This window comes from Bos javanicus, chromosome 7 (genome assembly GCF_032452875.1).
Source record: "Bos javanicus breed banteng chromosome 7, ARS-OSU_banteng_1.0, whole genome shotgun sequence".
Taxonomy (NCBI): domain Eukaryota; kingdom Metazoa; phylum Chordata; class Mammalia; order Artiodactyla; family Bovidae; genus Bos; species Bos javanicus.
In genome coordinates, this window is record NC_083874.1 from 82,872,987 (window position 1) to 82,895,776 (window position 22,790).

A 22,790-nucleotide genomic window follows, 5' to 3' on the forward strand; every position below is an offset into this window, starting at 1 on the left:
GTTGAGGAGTATTGACCGTGGAGGAAGAGTGGCAGGCACCCTTGTCTCGTGTTCTCTTTCTCATTAGCATCTAATTGAGTGGCAGAGATGTGCTTTCAATGGAGGCAAGTTTGATAAAAACTTCCCTGTGGTGCTTCCCAAGGTAAGATAGCGCCCAGGGCGGCACAGTGACCCAGCATCATTCCTCTGAATCCTATAATGAAAAATTGATTTCTTTAACAAGGTTCTCTCAACCCTCTGATCACACAAGAAAAACCTTAAGTTAGTGTTGGCAAGCATTTGACTTTCCTTATGGTGTTCCCTGCCCTCTCTCTGTCTTTCTTTTCTTTCTCTTTCTTCTTTTATTTTTGAAACTGAGAGAGTATCTAGGCCTCAATTCAGAGTTTTAAGCACAAATTAACAATAGGTATGTAATTTTTAAAGCATTGTTTTATATTCATTGTTGATATATTTTCTAGCTACTTCCTATTGAAGGCACATAATATATTCTTTATCCATTTAGAGTAGTGATATAATCTTATACAATAGTAGGAAAGTGAGTCAATTAAAGAAAAGTATTATATAGATATTAGAGGTTTCATGGTACAGCAAAAACCATGTGTTTTTTCAAGAACAAAGTTTGTGTGATCCTCTCCTGTCACAAAGCAAATAGATTACAAAGAGACACAAAATACTAACCTGTGAGCACAAAGTAGTTTATCAAGGTGGAAAAGCCATTCATCACTCAGCATCCTTAATAAGAGGACCCAGCATAGGTCAATGTTATGGCCATAAGGTGGTGAATTCTGGCTTGACCCTTTCTGCACACCAGCAGACACCATTACCCCTCGCTTTGCCCCAGTATCTTTGAAAGTAAAGAATGAGAAAAGCAGTTTAAATTCCATCATAGTTTTAACCTGGCAGTGTATCATTTTTCCCATGCCACAGAGTCACAGGCTCCATTAATATGAGGGGTTAAAGATTACGTTCTGAGTAGCTGGGAGAATAGTTCTCAAGTGCATTACTCAGCTCAGGGCAGACGTCACACAGGGAACTGGCTATCGTTTTCAAGAAAGTGGGTGTAAAACTTGCTGTTCCTTTCTATTTGTCTGTGAGATAATTCTGGCTCTCCCTTCCCCTCCAGGATATGGCTGCCAAAATGAATTAATCCCATACCTACCTCATTCATGATGATCTCCACAACAGGAGAAGTAAATGTTTCTTACTGCTAACTGGAAACATTTCCCCCAAATGACTGCAGATAGCCGGGGTGCCTGCTCCTTTGATGGATAATTGCAGCAACACTTTTTTTCAGCAGAGTGGAGACAGCATCACAGTGGGATCAAATGGGTTGGAGTCACTCACTCTGACGTACCAACCCTGGCTGTCCTGCTGCCGAACTATCTTCGCCAGCCAGCCACTTAACCTCTTTTTGGAAGGCCGCTTCCTGCAGAATGAGACCTGCTCACATGGCTTCTTGTCTGACCACAGATAAGGCAGATACTGTACAGAGGCGGTACCCACAGCTTAATCCACTGTGCAAAAGTGCTTTCCAGAAGTTTGTACTTTTTAAGTGATTTCTTAGGTCAGTTAACTTCAAATACTCCCCACCAACATCCAAGACTCCTACCAGACAGAAAGACCTTGCTTGTACTGAAGAGCATTTCTTTGCGTGATTGTGGGCTCATTAACCATGAAGTGTGGTATAGACGGAGTGGACCTGCTATTTTTTCTGTCTCTACGTTGGTGCGCACGTCACTAAGTCACTCAGTTGTGTCCAGTTCTTTGTGATCCTATGGACTGTAGCCCACCAGGCTCCACTGTCCATGGGGATTCTCCAGGTAAGAATACTGAAGTGGGTTGCCTTGTCCTCCTCCGAGGATCCGCTCAACTCGGGGCCTGAACCCTTGTCTTTTACATGGCCTTCCTGCATCAGCAAGCAGGTTCTTTACTGTTAGCTCCACCAGGGAGGCCCCTATGTTGGCGGGTATCATCTAAATGGAAAAGTTTTCAGTTATTTTGTTGTTTGTTGTGTTTTTTCCCTTTGTTTTTGTTTGTGCTTTGAAACTGAATTTCCTGATATCTGCAGAAAACTTGAGGAATATGCTTTACTTCCTAGAGAAATAGTTTTTATAAAGCAGAGATATCATTTGTGATTCGTGGAACAAACATGCTTTACCTTTAAGAATCACCTGGAATGTTGAGAAGATGTACTTATATGTCTACTTAGCCTGAGAACAGATAGTCAAACTTTATTGTGGAAATATTCACACATAAAGATGACACCGTTACCTTTTGCCTCAGCTATTACCAAAGAATTGGATTGAGTTGGAACAGATATTTGCTGGGCAATAAAGAACACGTAGAGAACAGATTTTTATTTAAACACTGGCAAGCTCAAGGTGGTATCTTGTGTGGACAAATTAGCTTGTGTGCTTGAGCCAAATAGCAGAGAGCAAGAGATACCTAGTTTTTCAGAACCCTGTCCCATAGGTTGATAACCCTGCTAGTTATTTCCTACATGATACTCTGGTAGACTGAAAAAGCAAATTGATTTCCAAAACTTAACCTATGTTTCCATAAAAGCACAACATACATGGAATGTTTTAGTCACACCAGATGCTTTGGTTTCTCATTTTTAATATGGAACTAACTGGATTAAATTTAAATCTCTTAGGTATAAAGTAAAACATACATTTAGTGCATTTCTACAACTTTTGTGACTATAGAACGTGACAAATGGTGGTAAACTAATTTGTGAACGTAACCTTGATACCGAGGGTTCAAAGGAAAAGGTTGTGACAGACGAGACTGATGAGAAATTGTGTGTGTGGAAGAGTATGGGGAAATGAAATAAAAGAGACCTCAGAAACATTTTTTGTACCTCATTTGGCCCAATCTGTTGACCACTTTGGCCTTTCATCTGTCTCATTAGAAATAATTTTCAACAAAGATATCCATTAGGCAAATTACAAATGGTGTGTTAATGTGTTTGATGAGGTTTTTCATTTTTCTTTCTTTGAAGCTTTGAAGACAACTTCTGGTGATTATTATAATTGAAGTCCACTTGCACACTGGATTCTCTTTATTTCTCATTAACCACGATTTGGGGCTGAATTTCCACCATGGGGAAGTAGCATTGGTGCTAATCCCAACTTGGCAGAATTATTGGGTTCCACCCCGTAGTCACCAAAACATGTGGGTTTAGTCAGAACACCAATTCATCCCTTCCTAATATCAAATCTCTTCTCCATCCTTCAATAACCCATTCATAGATCAGAGGGAGAGGGAGAGACGTGTGAGTACACTCATTGAATAATAGGAGTCAGCCCTCTGAGATGTCAAAAGAGATCTGAGATACTCATTTTTTGAGTCTCCTGGAATATTTTAAAAAAGAAGAAGTGCCAGACAGGAAAGCAAAAACTGTATTACAATTTAAGTACTTAAAATCATGCTTTAAACACCTAAAAAATAAACTAACCTTTTTGGAATGCAGATCAAATGGCCACATTTGAGGCCCTTTGTGAATATAAGGCCCTGGATAGATGGCACTTCTGAAGATCTCTATTTCCCAGCCATCGTGACTCCTGCTCAGATCTGTATGGAAGTTCCAAGACCTTTTAGCCTCATTTGATAGATAAGAAAACTGAGGTCAAAGACTGTAAATTATGTGCTTTGCAGCCTGGCTGATTAGTTGATGATAAAGCATATCTCAGTGTCCTCTGTATGTAGACAGAAGGCAGGAGAGGAAGTCTTGTGTGGGTGGGATGACTACTGTCAATTGGTCAGGTGATGCATATTGAGAGCGTTATTGCAGGGAAATAAAAATATTGGTCAAAGGCACCATAAAATGGACTGCTGCTGCTGCTAAGTCACTTCAGTCGTGTCCGACTCTGTGCGACCCCATAGACGGCAGCCCACCAGGCTCCCCCGTCCCTGGGATTCTCCAGGCAAGAACACTGGAGTGGGTTGCCATTTCCTTCTCCAAATGAAAGTGAAAAGTGAAAGTGAAGTCACTCAGTCGTGTCTGACTCTTAGCAACCCTATGGACTGCAGCCTACCAGGCTCCTCCGCCCATGGGATTTTCCAGGCAAGAGTACTGGAGTGGGGTGCCATTGCCTTCTCCTAAAATGGACTGAGTCATGGCCAGATGTGGTTAATCAAGACCCTAGATAGAAATTTCCACACAATTTCGCTGAGTGTTGCAGTTATAACACTACTCCATAACGTGAACCCAGAAATTCCTTATTTCTAATATTCTTACTCTGTTTTTGGTCCTCTGGTTGGGAATCCATGTGAGATCCCCATGGGGAGCATTCAGGCATGCTAAGTCCCATAGAAGAGGTGACGGCTTTTTCCAGTGAGTGTCTAAGCTAGGAAGCAGGGATGTGAGGAGTTGATTTTGACTCAGTCTTTTGTGAGACACTCTCTTCTCTGAGTCATGCGTTAATAATTTGGATCTCAGAAATGATTTTATTTATTTAGGGGAATTTTACTTTTCCAGACAGCCAAAATAATTCCTCCCTTTTAGATATCAGAAGCAGGCATTGGAAAAGCTGCTTTCTGTGTCTCTCTCATATTGTTGGGATTCTAGGCTCCTTGGTAACTTGGCCAGCCATGTTGAAGCAAATGTTAGGCAAGCACTATTGGCTCTATCTCCTCAGAGATCATTTCCAGCTGTTAGCACAACACAAAATATAAGATCTTCTAAGCCAAGAAAGCTGGAAATTTTTATTGACTCCCCCATACAAAGTTGGGTGCAGTGATTCAAAGGAAATGACAATCCCCTGTGTTTTGAGGGTGACAGGATACAGGTATAATACAAATTAAACTGTAATTTGCCTTGTAGGCAAATTAATTATATGTATCAAAACCCTCAAATGCATATATTTTCCAATTCAAAATGGCAGACTGAACACATGCATTGAGCTCCCATTTCTTCAAAGACCTCATTGGATTCGTGGTGGTGGTAGTCAGTCTCTCAGTCGTGTTTTGACTCTCTGAAGTCCCATGGGCTATACAGTTCACCAGGATCCTCTGTCCATGGAATCTTCCAGGCACGAATACTGGAGTGGGTTGCCATTTCTTCCTCCAAGGGATCTTCCTGACCCAGAGATCAAACCCCGCATCTCTTGTGTCTTCTGCATTGGCACGCAGATTCTTTACCACTAGTGCCACCTGGAAAGCCTCCTCATTGGATTAAAATTATGGAAATATAGAATAGAATATACCTTTTATATCTGTATCTCTGAGAGTTCAATCAGGAAAATTTAGCCACGTAGTTCAATAGAGGGAACTCAACATGGGGAAATATTTATGAAGGTGTCAGAACATGTTAAAAAAGGAAAAGATAAATTAACAACATTGGGTGCTACTACCCCTCCAGGGCTTAGAAGGACCAAAGAAGAAGGTATTGCCACCTGGAGTCCAGGAGTCAGTACTCGGTGGCAGGAGCTGGAACTACGAGGACAGGAGCTGCCTGGCATCAAGAGATATTGGACACCATGGAAAAATGCAACCACTTTTAGAGATGTTGCCCAAGGCAGAAAGAGAAGAGAGAAATATCCTGCCTCCTCCCTTCTTCCCTTTCTCCAATATTCTATCCGTTTCCCTCTGGCTTAACCTAGGTCGAAGCCAGTTGGCATGGACATGTCATTTGCTAGAGTCACTTCCCTGTGAGGGAGACAAGAGCCGAGGAACGGTGAGTAACAGCCGAAAGCAAAGCAAAAAGGCAGCTGCCTGGCACAACAGACAGGAGAGTATGTGCGTGTGTGAGTATTGCTAAAGGGTGAGATATTTAATAACTTCTGGACTACAGAATATAGAATGGGAGCCATTAGAAGAAAAGGGCAGAGAAATCGTTAGCCTGGAATAGATTCTGTCAGCTCTGTATGCAGAGGAAGAAATCTAATCTGCCCTGTGGAACCCCAGATGCCTCAGTGCAGAGTCAGCAACATATCAGAGGGAGAGTGAAAGATGGAGCTAAAAAGAGAGATTACTTAAAGGTCTGAATATGTTCTGAATTCTTCCAGTCGGCACCACATCCCCAACATGTACGCCATGAGCAGGCAGCCAACATTTTACCCCCAGGCAAAACTTGTTGACTCTTAAAGAAATTGAACAAACCAGGAAAAGATAGCGTTTCTAAATGTGTTGGTGCCCCAGAGGGGAGCCATTATCATTGAGGCATTTTGGAGGCGCTCAGCCTGACAGCCAACTCTTCGATCAGAGTTCACCAGCCAACACTGCCTGACCCATCCTAGGAGGAAGTCTCAGAAGGGAAGAGACCCACTAGGAAAACAGTCTTGTTCACACAAAAGCAGAAACATCTCTTCCATCTACCCAAGCCTCCTTTTTAAATAACTGAAGAAGTCACTAGAATGTGAGGAGAGCTAGCAATATAAAAGGAGAAATACCAATTTCTAAAAAACAGAAAAGCACCCTTAGAGTAAAAAAAAATAACTTATGGAACAAAAAAGAACTGTGAAAATCATCCTTTATGGTCTCAAAAAGATGCAAGGAAGTATTACACCTATAAAACAAGAAATAGGACAAGGAGGGAACAAGAAATGGGAATTGAAATGTAATTGCCAAAATAAAAAATTTAGGAGAGACCCTAGAAAGATAAAAATCAAAGAAATCTTCTAAAATGTTAAGCAAAAGAGGAACAATAAGAGGAACAAGTTGAGAGGACCTATATTCAACTAATAGACACCTCAGAGAGAGAGGAGGGCAAAGAAGTGTTGAATTCTTCAAGCGAATGGTAAAAAGATATGTTCTAGAGCCAAAAGACAGAATCTTTGGTATGAAATGGTTCACTGTAGGTTTATTGTTTACTCTAGGTGGAAAGTAATTTTCCACCTAGAATTCTCTGTAACTGTAATCTCAAAGATAAAAGCCCTATATGTGTTTAGGTCTAAATGTCATCTTCTGCAAAGCTTCTTGAGAGTGCTTCAGCAGAACAGATCAGGAACCTAGGAACTGAGGAACAGTAGATCTGATCCAAAAAAAAAGAGTAAAGGCATGTCCCAGGTTGCCACAGGTCTAGGGCAGCAAGACCATAGACCAGGGATACGCTTCTGGGACGATCCATGGCTTGTGCAATAGCAAATATGGATTAGAGTGTGGAAAAACTGAAGGACAATTAACAAAAGCCATGGGGTGGGTAGTAGTTGAAATTCCAGAGGAAAAAGTTATACTTGATCAAAATAGGAAGCAACCTAAATACTGTGATTTTAAGGACTCCATGGACCTTCTTGCTAAGAACAGTATTCTTTGGGTGGCCCAGATTCTTATACAGCAGCCCGTAGAGGAGGCTCTGGAAGCTTAGTCTATCACTTGACATGGCATAGATCTGTTTTTGCACTAAATCTTTATAGCTCAGTTGGTAAAGAATCCACCTGCAATGCAGGAGACCCTGATTCAATTCCTGGGTTGGGAAGATCCCCTGGAGAAGGGACAGGCTACCCACTCCAGTATTCTTGGGCTTTCCTTGTAGCTCAGCTGGGAAATAATCTGCCTGCAGTGTGGGAGACCTGGGTTCGATCCGTGGGTTGGGAAGATCCCCTGGAGAAGGAAACAGCTACCCACTCCAGTATTCTGGCCTGGAGAATTCCATGGACTGTATAGTCCATGGGGTCGCAAAGAGTTGGACACGACTGAGCAACTTTCACTTTCATGACTCCAGCAAATCTGTTTGTTGATTTCTGTTTTAAGAAATTACCTAAGGGCATAAAATGGCAGATTTAGTTTCTCTGGTGATTCCAGGAGAGAACAGAATAATAACTACCTGGATTGTTTATATGTCAAAGTAAAGCTAACAAAAGATGTAACAAAATTGTTCTGAGAGGAAAGATGGACTAAGAAATAGGATACTAATAATCTCATCTTTAAATGGGGGTCATGTATCAAGAAATACTCTCAAAATAGTAGAAAGAAACTGGAATGTAGTTATATTATCTAAAATTATAAGAGTAATCAGAACTAAAAGTAATGTTTAGTTTTGTAGAACTAAAAGTAATAATATAACAAACACTGAAAGAAGGAGGTAAGGGGGGTGATAAAAATAAGTAAATCCCTGTCTTTATCTCAAGGAGTCATTGCCTATTGTCAAAAGGAGTTAAATAGAAGACTATTCGTGTTATCAATCTCTTTAATACACAAAGTGTGGTCTATGAATCAAGTCTTGACATCACCTGTTAGAAAAGCCAAACCTCAGCTCCCGTAACCCCTGCAGAACTACTGAAGTGAAATCTGCATTTTAACAAGATCCATCAATGTTTCATACATGCATTAGAGTTTGAATAGCACTCTTTCTTAACAGTGATTCTCACATTTAGGTATGCGTTTTTATAGAATCAACTTGGGAGATTAAAAAAATATATTATTTTAAAAAGGGCAAAGCCCAGACCCCACCTTAGGAAATTACATTTTAAATGGTCTGGGATAGAGTCCAGAAATATATATATATATATATATATATATATATATATATTTTTTTTTTTTTAACAGTTTCAGAAGTGACCGCAATGTGTAGTCATGGTTGAGAATTAGTGATCTAGAATAACTGTGGTAAGTGACCAAGAGAATAGAAACATAAACAATTTAGAAAATTTGCTTCTGGATCTATCTAGTCAATGGGAAAGCATGAGAAAGAAGACGATTATTTGGATTGTAATAAGTTTTGAAATGTTTGCTCTGTACCTTGTGAATGTATTACTTTGAAATGTAGGTAAATTTTTTATGCATATACCCTTTGACTCAACAATCCTACTTCTAGGCTTTTTCTTAACAAGGTAATTCACCAATGATACAAATATTTATGTTCAGAGAAGTTCATTATAATGTTCATAATTTTAAGACTTATAATCTATAAATACTGCACACCCATGTTTATGATAGCTTAGAGACAAAAACAACCCAAATGTCCATCAATGGATAAACACAGTGTGATACACACATGTGATGGAATATAATTCAGCATTATGAAGGAAGGAAACCCCTTCATGTGTTGTACCATGAATGAACATTGAAGACATTAAGCTAAGTGAAATAAGCTGTTCACAGAAAGACAAATAGTGTATGATTCCATTTATATGAAAGTGAAAATTAGTCACTCAGTGGTGTCCTACTCTTTGCAGCCCCAAGGACTAGAGCCCACCGGGCTCCTCTGTCTGTGGGATTTTCCAGGCAAGAATACTGAAGTGGGTTGCCATTTCCTACTCCATGGGATCTTCATGACCCAGGCATTGAACCCTGGTCTCCTGCATTGCAGGCAGATTCTTTATCATCTCAGCCATGATTTATGTAAATAGTCAAATTCATAGAGACAGGGAGTGGTATTTACCAAGGACTTGGGGGGAAGAGCTGACGCTTCATGGATGTGGAATTTTAGTTCTATAAGATGAAAAAGTCCTGGAAATCTGTTTTGAAACAATATGAGTAAACCATACACTTAAAATGGTTAAAATTACTAATTTTATGTTATGTGTTTTTCATCACAATAAAATGTATGTATTTTGGTAAACAACTGTGTGTTTGAGTATTAAAAATTAAAGAGTAATCAGCAAAATAGTTGTAATGCCTAGCACAACTACAATTAAGACCTCATTTCTTACCTTTCTAGAGCCTCTAATATTTGTAGAGCAAGCACAAAATATTGTTACAATTATGAGGAACAAAGAAGCTCTTTTGACTTTGAAAATATAAAACGAAACTTCCACTGGGGCTTCCTATGAGTGAATGACTCATGTACTACAACCCCTTTTTTGCCAAGGAGTCTATTCCATTCTCCTGAGAAAGTCAAAGCTTCACTGCCCTGTAGCAGATCTTTAAACAGTGTCTGGATCTTCTGAGACTTCTGCATTTCTGTCTAGTCTTGGGAAGAAGAAGCAGAAGCTAGGTAGCCCTCTTTCACGTAAAGCAGAAAAACTCATAATCTTCAAAGAACAAAGTGTGTTGTGTAAACTCCTTTAACTTCAAAGAGCCACGAAGCAGAGGGAGTGCGGAAAATAAGAGATGGGGAGGCTGGTGGGGACATTAATTGCTTTGGACGAAATGGCCCAGCCCAAGTGTCAGTTGACACTTTTAGCTTTGTGTTGCAACTGTTTTATCTTGACCCTGCCTGTGTACCCCAAGTCACAGTAATAAGTGGGTCATTACATCACCATTATTTCACTACTATCTGTGTATTTGCCCTTGGGCACTTGAGGCTGCGGTCCTTTGCTATGTAAGCTATATTGTGCTAAAAAGGGATTGTTTACCATTTTTATTTTATTTTAAAAGTTTGGCCAGATGAAGTGTCTATGAAAATATAAGAAAGAGTTAAAGATTTAAAGAAAGTTAAAGAGTTCAAGATTATTAAAACCAAATGTTCAGAAAAGGAGTTTCTCTGTGAATGTCAAAGTCTCTCCATGGCTCGTTATGTAATGCTTTTATATTCTATCAGATATTCAAGGTCATCAATATGACTATGTATATCTCAGTCAGCAAAATCCATGGAATATACCTGTGTAGGGCTTCTTTTGTGATGTTTTTAAGCATTCTAATAAAAATGGCTCCAGATGCCAACACTGAGCGCTTTTTAACCTCATAAAAATCAGATGGTATTGCAATAATCTTGGTAACCAAGAGTTTAAAAAATTTGAGAAACGTATCATAGAATGAATATAGCCGTTAGATATATTTTCATCAAAGAATTTAACAAATCTTATCTTCAATCTAATGTTAGAATTGTTTTAACTTATTTCTATTCTTGTTATTAGGCCTGAATATACAACTTTGGCTTGTCATTGTCATCTCACTTTTATTTTTAAGGAATAATTCTGAAATATCACACTTCTGATTCTTTTCCTTCCTATTATCCATTACTTAGTTTAGAATATATCTGACATCTTTTGAAGAAGTTGAGTAGAGTTGCTGAAGATAAAATGATTCAAATAATTCAGTAATGATTTTTGCAGTATAAGTGACCCAAGTTTTTATATACTTACATAATCTTTCATGATATTGGTTGTTGATATTTTAGTCATGGATAAAGACAGAAAGTGGGGATAAAAGTAAATGAGAGAAAACAGAAGCAAAGAAAGGATAGAAATGAGAGGGGAAAGCAAAATAAGGGAAGAAGGCAAGCAATGAGAACTGACTTTTCAGATATGAATTTTTTCTAATATTGGTGATAGTCCAGAGCAATCAGTTGAATTTTCACACCAAACCCGATTTGAACATAGATTCATATCTTTAGAATAAAAGGAAAACACATATAAAAATAGCCCCAGGTTGTTTTATTAAATCTGAGAAGTTTTTTTAATCTTAGAGGTAAAATGTTGCTACAGTTTTTCAAAACATTATAATTTTTAAATAATGTCGTGCAAAGGAAAATAAACACATTTTCTTATTGCCTCTGGATAATTTGAATAGCAAGCCACACAAAAATTTTTTGCGGATTTGTGCTGACTTAGAAAACAGTCTCAATATCTGGAACTTAAAAAAATTGTGCTAAGCTTGCAAGTCCTTAGCAGATCAAGAATAAGAACTGTCTTAGGACGTTTGTTGGTTTTTCTGTAGTTTATATGTAGCCAGCTGGTTTCTGACCTCTCTGTGTAAATATCCAGCTTTTCACATAATCAGACTCCATATTACCTTGTTATGACATCATTCTGGGTAGACTTTGATCCCTTGCTGACTTTTCCAAACTGTACACAGAGACTTAAATAACAATAAGAGGATTGCTACTTATCCACTAAATACCAGCTAGTGTTATTTTTAAAAAATGCACATATGTATATACATACATTTTGAAAAGTATATCCTATCTGATACTAAGTTATTACATTTTTGAAAATGTATGTCTCTAGTGAAATATACATTTAAATTCCCTCTTGCTGCAATTGTAACTATCTTTGTTCATCTGATATTTTTAAAGCAGGTGAATTGAAAAGTAGGATTCAGAAACCCTGTCACTTGTTATTTTTCCATGTGGATAGATGAAAGTAAAGGTTAAGCTGTATTCTTTGGTGATCTGGGAGCCAGGATATAAAACACAATGATCTTGTAAATTATTAAAAAATGGCTTATTTAGTGTCTGATCAAGATAAATGACACAAGGCAGCTGTAAAAAGAATTCCCACTAGCCATTGACCCAGAAACAGTAGTGTCATTTTTCATTTTTAGAGAAATATCAAAATCAATTTAAAGTAACACCAAATCTTTAGTTATAATTAAATGTCCTACATTCTGCTTCACAGGATATTATTTTAATTAATTTTTTTTAAGTTAAAAATACATTAAAACATTCTAATTTCCGCAGAACTTGGATGACTTTAAATCTTTATCATCTTTCTCTGGGCGTACTCTATCCCCAACACCCAGAACAGTGCCAGGTACATACAAAGTGTTCAATAAATATTGTTGAATGAATGAATATGAGTATTGTAATATATTAACTCATGTGGAAACTTGGATACAAAAAGTGTTGTCACACACACCCAAAAGGCAAATGTACAGAATTAATAGATAATAATAATGAATGTTTATCAGCCACTTTTAGTGTACCAGGCGTGATGCTAGGGCTCTATCTGCCTTCTCTTAAATAATGATCAAAATAACCTGATCTAAAGTGGTGGTTGGCTATCTCACATGGAAGATTGTGGCTTAGAAATAGTAATCATGTGTTCAAGGTTGCAAGGCTAATAAATAGAGTCTCAGTTAAAATTCACACCATCCTGGCTCTAGAGCATACATATTTTTAGAAAGTAGGTACCACTCTACAACCCACTGTGGTTTCATGGTGACTTCATGTTCTCTAGGATCATAGACTATAGCCACAAAGAAAAGCAAAACTACATTTACTGCTTCTACAAGAATTAAGGCTCTTGTGAAGTATTACATTTTCTATCAACTGATTAAATGTTTCCCTTATTATAGTATGTAGAAAATTTAAAATCGATCGGTTACACTGTGCTTTTTCTGCTCAGTACATAGGAATTTATCCTGTAAGTCCATTTGCACAAATGGGACAAGAAGCAGGCATGAGGATTTAATGGTTGCATTTTTTTTTTCCTAATGGCACAAAATTGGCAATAGCTTCAGTGCAACTTAGTAGAGGTCTGGTTAAGCAAATTAGGAATGTGTACTGGATGGCTACACAGTCATTACAAAGATTGACAAGGGCTTTCCTGGAGGCTCAGTGATAAAGAATCCACCTGCCAGTGCAGGGGACATGGGTTTGATCCCTGATCCAGGAAGATCCCACATGCCTCGGAGCGACTAAGCCCATGTGCCCAAACTACTGAAGCCCACAAACCCTAAAGCCCATGTTGCCCAACAAGAGAAGCCACCACAGTGAGAAGCCCGAACGTCGCAGCTCGAGAGTAGCCCCAGCTCACCGCAACTAGAGTCCATGCAGCAACAAAGACCCAGCACAGCCAAAAATAGATTTAAAAAAATTATTTTTTAGAAAACGATTGACATGTGAAATTCCAAATTTAAAAAAGAAAATAGCAAACTGCACAAGTCTGGGTACCACAGACTTGGGATCAAGTGAATCTGGGTCATGCCCACTTACCAGATGTGTGACCCTAAGCAATTATTTAACCTTTGTAGACCTCATGTCCTTCAACTGTAAAATATGGATGCTAATAGTATCTACCGCATGGAGTTGTAAATGGTATTGGTGAAGAAGGTGTGTGTTGCGGGGAGGGGGGGGGGGGAAGCGGGTTTAAATGCTGATTCAGCATATATTTTTCTGTCTCTGTGTCACAATACTTTAAGTGTCTGAATCCACATCACTAGCTATTTACCAACAGCAACAGCAAAGGAAAGATGGCCAAATTGCTGCCCAGAATTACAACATTCTCAGATTCTTTTTTAAAAAGACTATTTCTGATAGAAATTTTAAATTTTACTAACTGTATCATTTTTACCTTTCAGTCCACATGCTTCTTTATATGGCATACTCAATGGAATTCCAACCAGATTCTTTTATTGCACGAGGGCAATAGTCATCAAATACCTTTTTCAAGAGAGGAAGAGATGTCTGACGATATTTTCTTACTTTCCTTTTACATCATTAATACTGCTCATTACATGTCAGTAAACAAAAGAAGCCAGACAAGCATTCCAGGCAAAACAAGATCACCTCTTTGCACCCAGAACTTCAACTCCATTCTCAGTTGCAGCTCTCTGCCTGTTAACTGTACAGTGAAGACATTCAGTTTGGTCATAGAACTGGCTTCAGGAAAAAAAAAAAAATGAAATCTGCTAAATAAGCCAGCTCTCTGAGCCAATCTTATTATTAGAAGCACAATGAACTCATTAATCTTATTCAGAGTTTTACCTTTTGTCATCATGTTTTTTGTTTGTTTTCCTTCCTGAAGAAAAACATGTTTTTAATTCTGAATCCAAAGTCTTGATCATCTCCTCCCTTAGGACAAGCTAGTCTGCATCTGTATAAGGAAAGCAAAACTTCAAAGGAACGTCCCAAGTTCACTTCAATCTCAAAATAGGAAAAGTAAAGCAACTACATTTCCAAATTTTACTCTTGTATTCCTTGTGACTCACACTAAAAAATTGGGAGGTAAATGAAGGTGAGATTGGGAGTGGGTGGAGCAAAGGCTGCCAGGACTCCCAGGCCTCTTCATAGGCAGTTTCCCTTAGGATAAAGTTCACATACTTTAACACAGCATACACACAGTCAGTCATTCCTGAGGGACCCTTGCCATGTTTCCCACTTCTTTCCCACTTCTAATTTCAAGTTTTGGCTTTTCGGAACATACTTCATTTCCTCACACGCTAACAGGGCTTTCAAAGTGCAATACCTATTGCCTGAAACTATTTGCATCCTTCCCTGTTCTGTGTGACTTCTCCTCTTAACTCCCACTTACTGCTCTTTCTTTATCCTTCAGCCAAGAGATCACTTACTTGGTGAACTCTGCTGGGCCCTGGCTGGCTGAGGGAGTTCTTCAGTCTGCTGCCATGGTTCTGTAGAGTTTTGGTCTCCTGATACAGTTATCACAGTACACCGTAGTCCTTCCTGTTCACTGATGAATTCCTGGGTCTTAGCATTGTTGTTGTTGTTCGTTGCTAAGTCGTGTCTGAGTCTGAAATCCCATGGACTGCAGTGCCAGGCTCCCCCGTCCTTCACTGTCTCCTGGAGTTTGCTCAGATTCATGTCCATTGAGTCAGTGACGCTATATAGTCTTATCCTCTGCTGCCCCTTTCTCCTTTTGCCTTCAATCTTTTTCAGTATCAGAGTGCTTTCCAATGAGTTAGCTCTTTGCATCAGGTGGCCAAGATATTGAAGATTCAGCTTCAGCATCGTCCTTCCAATGAATATTCAGGGTTGGTTTCCTTTAGTATTGACTGGTCTGATCTTGCAGTCCAAGGGACTCTCAAGAGTCTTCTCCAACACCACAGTCCAGAAGCAGCAATTCCTTGGTGCTCAGACTTCCTTATGGTCCAACTCTAACTTCACACATGCTACCAGAAAAACCATAGCTATGACTATACAGACCTTTGTCGGCAAAGTGATGTCTCTGCTTTTTAATATGCTGTCTAGGTTTGTCATAGCTTTTCTTCCAAGAAGCAAGCATCTTTTAATTTCACAGCTGCTGTTACCATCCACAGTGATTTTGGCACTCAAGGAAATAAAATCTGTCACTGTTTAAACATTTTCCCCGTCTATTCACCATGAAGTGATGGAACCGGATGCCATGATCTTTGTTTTTTGAATGTTGAATTTTAAGCCAGCTTTTTCACTCTCTTCTTTCACCTTCATCAAGAGGCCGTTTAGTTCCTCTTCACTTTGTATCATTAGAGTGGTATCATCTGCATATCTGAGGTTGTTGATATTTCTTCTTGCAACCTTGATTCCAGCTTGTAATTCATCCAGCCTGGCATTTCACATGATATATTCTGCATAGACGTTAAATGAGCAGGGTGACATGGAGCAACTGACTGGTTCAAAATTGGGAAGGGAGTATGACAAGGCTGTATATTGTCACCCTGCTTGCATAGAATGCTGAACCCAAAGGAGAAGTTTAACAAGTAAATGAGTGAACACTGGATTTACTAATACTGGGTTTGTAAAATGTGTCTTACTGCAAATCTGCAGAAGAAAATATAAGATAGTTTGCTATTGAAAAGTAGAATTCTTGTGTAAACTATTCACACAACATGTATGAGTCTTCATTGCATTTCATTAAGTGAAAGAAGCCATACATAAAAGAGTGCATGTGGTACGATTTCATGTATATGTCATTCTGGGAAAAGCAAAACTATAAGATCACAAAACACATCAGCCATCTCCAGGGATTCTGGGAGAAGGGATGGGGAAACTGACTGTAAAGTGGCAGCCCAGGGAAATTTAGAGTAATGGAATTGGTAAATGTGGCACTGTGGGGCTGAGTACAGGACTCCATGAATTTGTCAAAAATTATTCAAAAGCAGAGACATTACTTTGCCAATAAAGGTCCGTCTAGTCAAGGTTGTTGTTTTTCCAGTGGTCATGTATGGATGTGAGAGTTGGACTGTGAAGAAGGCTGAGTGCTGAAGAATTGATGCTTTTGAACTGTGGTGTTGGAGAAGACTCTTGAGAGTCCCTTGGACTGCAAGGAGCTCCAACCAGTCCATTCTGAAGGAGATCAGCCCTGGGATTTCTTTGGAAGGAATGATGCTAAAGCTGAAACTCCAGTACTTTGGCCACCTCATGCGAAGAGTTGACTCATTGAAAAAGACTCTGATGCTGGGAGGGATTTGGGGCAGGAGGAGAAGGGGACGACAGAGGATGAGATGGCTGGATGGCATCACCTACTCGATGGACGTGGGTGTGGGTGAACTCCAGGAGTTGGTGATGGACAGGGAGGCCTGGCGTGCTGCGATTCATGGGGTCGCAGAAAGTCAGACATGACTGAGCGACTGAACTGCACTGAACTGATACCACTGTATGCTGTGCAAGTGTAAAAGAATTACCCCAGGATATTGAGAGAACCCAGACTGGGATGCAGAATGTGACAAAAGAATCTAACCATGAGTACACCACAGAACCTGCCCTGCAGGCAGGATCCAATGACAAATGCAGAAATTAGTGGTCAGAAATTTTAAGGAGCAATGGAATGTTTGCCTCGATTGAAAGTATCTCCTTCAAAATACCTACTAATTACTGTGGTGGTTTTATGTCCATAAATTCAAGAAGGTGAAACTTAATATCCTCTTATTGTGTGGGGGTAGAAGTTGGTGACTTGCTTCTAACAAATGAAATATAGAAAGGAAAAAATAGCAACTTCACATTGGAGAAACCTGGCAAACACCAGGTTAACCTGCAGACCATAGTTCACATCATCAGTGAGAAGACCTACCAAAATCCTATACCTCCTTTTTTTAAAGATTATTTATTTTGGTTGCACTGGGTCTTTGTTGCTGTGTGTGGGCTTTCTCTAGTTAAGCAACTCTCCAGCTGTGCTGTGTGGGCTCTCATTGTGGTGGTTTCCCTTGTCACAGAGTGTGGGCTCAGGGGTGCACGTGCCTCAGTAGTTGTGGCTCATGGGCTCAGGAGTTTGGGCTCCCAGGTTCTAGAGCACAGGCTCAGTAGTTGTTGCCCCTGGGCTTAGTTGCTCCGAGCCATGTGGAATCTTCCAGGATCAGGCCTTGAACCTGTGTCTCCTGCATTGGCAGGTAGATTCTTTACCACTAAGCCACCAGAGAAGCCCCAAATCCTGTACCTCTTGATGTGATATACAGAGAAGGCACATCACTTCTGTGGATTCCTCTTCCAGGATCCATAAGTTCAGTCTAATCATGAGAAAACATCAGACAAATCCCGATCGAGGGACATATTGCAAAATACCTGACCACGACTGTATCAAAGCCATAAGAGATGAGAAAAGACCAAGAAACCTTGACAGACTGGAGGAGACTGAGAGGACAGGGTCATGGGTTGTATCTGAAACAGAGACCGTCACTAGTGGAAATGCTGAGGCAGCCTGAAGGGAGGGTATTACAGTATTGCACCACTGTTAACTGTTACCGTTGGTAGATGTGCCATTGTTATGTAAGATGTTAATACTAGAGGTAGCTGAGTTACGGGTATTTGGAAGCTCTCTTTACTGTTTTTGCAACTATTTTGTAAATCTGAGATTATTCCAAAGAAAAAAATTTTTAAAGAAAGAAAAAAAGGTATCAGATAGCTCACTGATGTGCTGAGATAATGGGAGTATCAGGCTTAAAGGCCATGCAGCCTGAAGCAGTGTCCCTAGTGGCACAGAGGAACTCACCTCCTCAGTGTGTGGCTCTCTGCTGCTTGAATTGCCAACACTTCGGGCACTGATTCATTCCCAGGGAACTATGGTCACTGCTGCCCTGGGAATACGGTCTTGTTGCAATAGTCACTGACTCTAGAAAGAACTTCTTGAAGCTCCTGCTTAAAATCAAGAGCTTTCTATTCAAAACATGGTATATGTATGTGATTAGTGGGTGTCAGGTCTTATACCTGTATCTTGCTTAGAGAAACTGGGGAAACGAATGTCTGGCCTTTATTCAGTAAGAATACACAGAAGAACTGTACAAAAAAGATCTTCACAACCCAGATAATCATGATGGTGTGATCACTGACCTAGAGCCAGACATCCTGGAATGTGAAGTCAAGTGGGCCTTAGAAAGCATCATTACATGTATTTATTCCGGATTAAATCATGGAGTTCTCTAAAAAAAAAAAAAAAAGAAAGCATCATTACAAACAAAGCTAGTGGAGGTGATGGAATTCCAGTTGAGCTATTACAAATCCTGAAAGATGATGCTGTGAAAGTGCTACACTCAATATGCCAGCAAATTTGGAAAACTCAGCAGTGGCCACAGGACTGGAAAAGGTCAGTTTTCATTCCAATCCCAAAGAAAGGCAATGCCAAAGAATGCTCAAACTACCGCACAATTGCACTCATCTCACACGCTAGTAAAGTAATGCTTAAAATTCTCCAAGCCAGGCTTCAGCAATATGTGAACTGTGAACTTCCAGATGTTCAAGCTGGTTTTAGAAAAGGCAGAGGAACCAGAGATCAAATTGCCAACATCTGCTGGATCATGGAAAAAGCAAGAGAGTTCCAGAAAAACATCTATTTCTGCTTTATTGACTATGCCAAAGCCTTTGACTGTGTGGATCACAATAAACTGTGGAGAATTCTGAAAGAGATGGGAATACCAGACCACCTGACCTGCCTCTTGAGAAATCTGTATGCAGGTCAGGAAGCAACAGTTAGAACTGGACATGGAACAACAGACTGGTTCCAAATAGGAAAAAGAGTATGTCAAGGCTGTATATTGTCACCCTGTTTATTTAACTTATATGCAGAGTACATCATGAGAAATGCTGGACTGGAAGAAACACAAGCTGGAATCAAGATTGCCGGGAGAAATAGCAATAACCTCAGATATGCAGATGACACCACCCTTATGGCAGAAAGTGAAGAGGAACTAAAAAGCCTCTTGATGAAGGTGAAAGTGGAGAGTGAAAAAGTTGGCTTAAAGCTCAATACTCAGAAAACGAAGATCATGGCATCCAGTCCCATCACTTCATGGGAAATAGATGGGGAAACAGTGGACAACAGTGTCAGACTTTATTTTTCTGGGCTCCAAAATCACTGCAGATGGTGACTGCAGCCATGAAATTAAAAGACGCTTGCTCCTTGGAAGGAAAGTTATGACCAACCTAGATAGCATATTCAAAAGCAGAGACATTACTTTGCCAACAAAGGTTCGTTTAGTCAAGGCTATGGTTTTTCCTGTGGTCATATATGGATATGAGAGTTGGACTGTGAAGAAGGCTGAGCGCCGAAGAATTGATGCTTTTGAACTGTGGTGTTGGAGAAGACTCTTGAGAGTCCCTTGGACTGCAAGGAGATCCAAACAGTCCATTCTGAAGGAGATCAGCCCTGGGATTTCTTTGGAAGGAATGATGCTAGCGCTGAAACTCCAGTACTTTGGCCACCTCATGCGAAGAGTTGACTCATTGGAAAAGACTCTGATGCTGGGAGGGATTGGGGGCAAGAGGAGAAGGGGACGACAAAGGATGAGATGGCTGGATGGCATCACTGACTCAATGGACATGAGTCTGAGTGAACTCCAAGAGTTGTTGATGGACAGGGAGGCCTGGCGTGCTGTGATTCATGGGGTCACAAAGAGTCAGACACGACTGAGCGACAGATCTGATCTGATCTGATCTGAATAATGAATTTAGAGGGCACAACAGAACCTTGTGCACCAGGACCCAGGAGAAAGGAACAGTGAATGGCAATCCACTTCAGTATTCCTACCTTGAGTATCCCAGGAATAGTATGAAAAAGCAAAAAGAAAGACACTGAAAGATGAACTCCCCACGTCAGTAGGTGCCCAGTATGCTACTGGAGATCAGTGGAGAAATAACTCCAGAAAGAATGAAGGGATGGCGCCAAAGCCAAAGCAACACCCAGTTGTGGATGGGACTGGTGATAGAAGCAAGATTCGATGCTGTAAAGAGCAATATTGCATAGGAACCTGGAATGTTAGGTCATGAATCAAGGCAAATTGAAAGTGATCAAATAGGAGATGGCAAGAGTGAACAATGACATTCTAGGAATCAGCGAACTCAAATGGACTGAAACGGGTGAGTTTAAGTCAGATGACCATTATATCTACTACTGTGGGCAAGAATCTCTTAGAAGAAATGGAGTAGCCATTATAGTCAACAGAAGAGTCTGAAATGCAGTACTTGGATGCAATCTCTAAAACGACAGAATGATCTCTGTTCATTTCCAAGGCAAACCATTCAATATCACAGTAATCCAAGTCTATGCCCTGACCAGTAATGCTGAAGAAGCTGAAGTTGAATGGTTCTATGAAGACCTACAAGACCTTCTAGAATTAACACCCCAAAAAGATGTCCTTTTAATTATTGGGGACTGGAATGCAAAGTAGGAAGTAAAGAAACACCTGGAGTAACAGGCAAATTTGGCCTTGGAGTACGGAATGAAGCAGGGCAAAGGCTAATAGAGCTTTGCCAAGAGAATGCACCAGTCATAGCAAACACCCTCTTCCAACAACACAAGAGTAGACTCTACACATGGACATCACCAGATGGTCAATACTGAAATCAGAGTGATTATATTCTTTGCACTAAAGATGGAGAAGCTCTATACAGTCAGCAAAAACAAGATCAGAAGCTGATTGTGGCTCAGATCATGGACTTCTTATTGCCAAATTCAGACTTAAATTGAAGACAGTATGGAAAAGCACTAGACCATTCATTTAGGTATGACCTAAATCAAATCCCTTATGATTATACAGTGGAAGTAAGAAATGGATTTAAGGGCCTAGATCTGATAGACAGAGTGCCTGATGAACTATGGTCAGAGGTTCATGACATTGTACAGGAGACAGGGAGCAAGACCATCCTGAAGGAAAAGAAATGTGGGAGAGGGAGAGGGTGGGGAGATTTGGGAGAATGGCATTGAAACATGTATAATATCATGTATGAAACGAGTCACCAGTCCAGGTTTGACGCACGATACTGGATGCTTGGGGCTGGTGCACTGGGACGACCCAGAGGGATGGTATGGGGGGAGGAGGGAGGAGGGTTTAGGATGGGGAACACAGGTATACCTGTGGCGGATTCATTTCAGTATTTGGCAAAACTAATACAATATTGTAAAGTTTAAAAATAAAATATAATTAAAAAAAAAAAGGCAAAATGGCTGTCTGGGGAGGCCTTACAAATAGCTGTGAAAAGAAGAGAAGCCAAAAGCAAAGGAGAAAAGGAAAGATATACCCATTTCAATGCAGACTTGCAAAGAATAGCAAAGATAGATAAGAAAGGCTTCCTCGGTGATCAGTGCAAAGAAATAGAGGAAAAAAACAGAATGGGAAAGACTAGAGATCTCTTCAAGAAAATTAGAGATACCAAGGGAATATTTCACGCAAAGTTGGGCTCAATAAAGGATGGAAATGGTATGGACCTAACACATGCAGAAGATATTAAGAAGAGATTGCAAGAATACACAGAAAAACTGTACAAAAAAGATCTTCATGACCGAGATAATCACAATGGTGTGATCACTCACCTAGAGCCAGACATCCTGGAATGTGAAGTCAAGTGGGGCTTAGGAAGCCTCACTACAAACAAAGCTAGTGGAGGTGATGGAATTCCAGTAGAGCTATTTCAAATCCTGAAAGATGATGCTGTGAAAGTGCTACACTCAATATGCCAGCAAATTTGGAAAACTCAGCAGTGGCCACAGGACTGGAAAAGGTCAGTTTTCATTCCAATCCCAAAGAAAGGCAATGCCAAAGAATGTTCAAACTACCGCACAATTGCACTCCTCTCACACGCTAATAAAATAATGCTCAAAATTCTCCAAGCCAGGCTTCAACAGTATGTGAACCGTGAACTTCCAGATGTTCAAGCTGGACTTAGATAAGGCAGAAAAACCAGAGATCAGATTGCCAACATCTGCTGGATCATCAAAAAAGTAAGAGAGTTCCAGAAAAAACATCTATTTCTGCTTTATTAACTATGCCAAAGCCTTTGACTATATGGATCACAATAAACTGTGGAAAATTCTGAAGGAGATGGGAATACCAGACCACTTGACCTGCCTCTTGAGAAATTTGTATGCAGGTCAGGAAGCAACAGTTAGAACTGGACATGGAACAACAGACTGGTTCCAAATAGGAAAAGGAGTACATCAAGGCTGTATATTGTCACCCTGTTTATTTAACTTATATGCAGAGTACATCATGAGAAATGCTGGGCTGGATGAAGCACAAGCTGGAATGATGATTGCTGGGAG

At 40.0% G+C, this 22,790-nt stretch overlaps 1 protein-coding gene across 2 annotated transcripts in view; it reads left to right on the forward strand.

Annotated features, from left to right (window-relative positions):
• Positions 1 to 22,790, forward strand: part of XRCC4 (X-ray repair cross complementing 4) — a 390,397-nt gene that overhangs the window by 329,994 nt on the left and 37,613 nt on the right. The window contains exon 8 of one of the 2 annotated variants that reach the window (XM_061424330.1): positions 1,124 to 2,853. The exons of the other annotated variant lie outside the window; for it this stretch is intronic. Within the exon in view, the coding sequence (XP_061280314.1) occupies positions 1,124 to 1,142 (19 nt within the window). The 3' untranslated portion in view covers positions 1,143 to 2,853. Of the gene's footprint in view, positions 1 to 1,123; positions 2,854 to 22,790 lie in introns of those variants that run through there. 2 annotated transcript variants of the gene reach the window in all.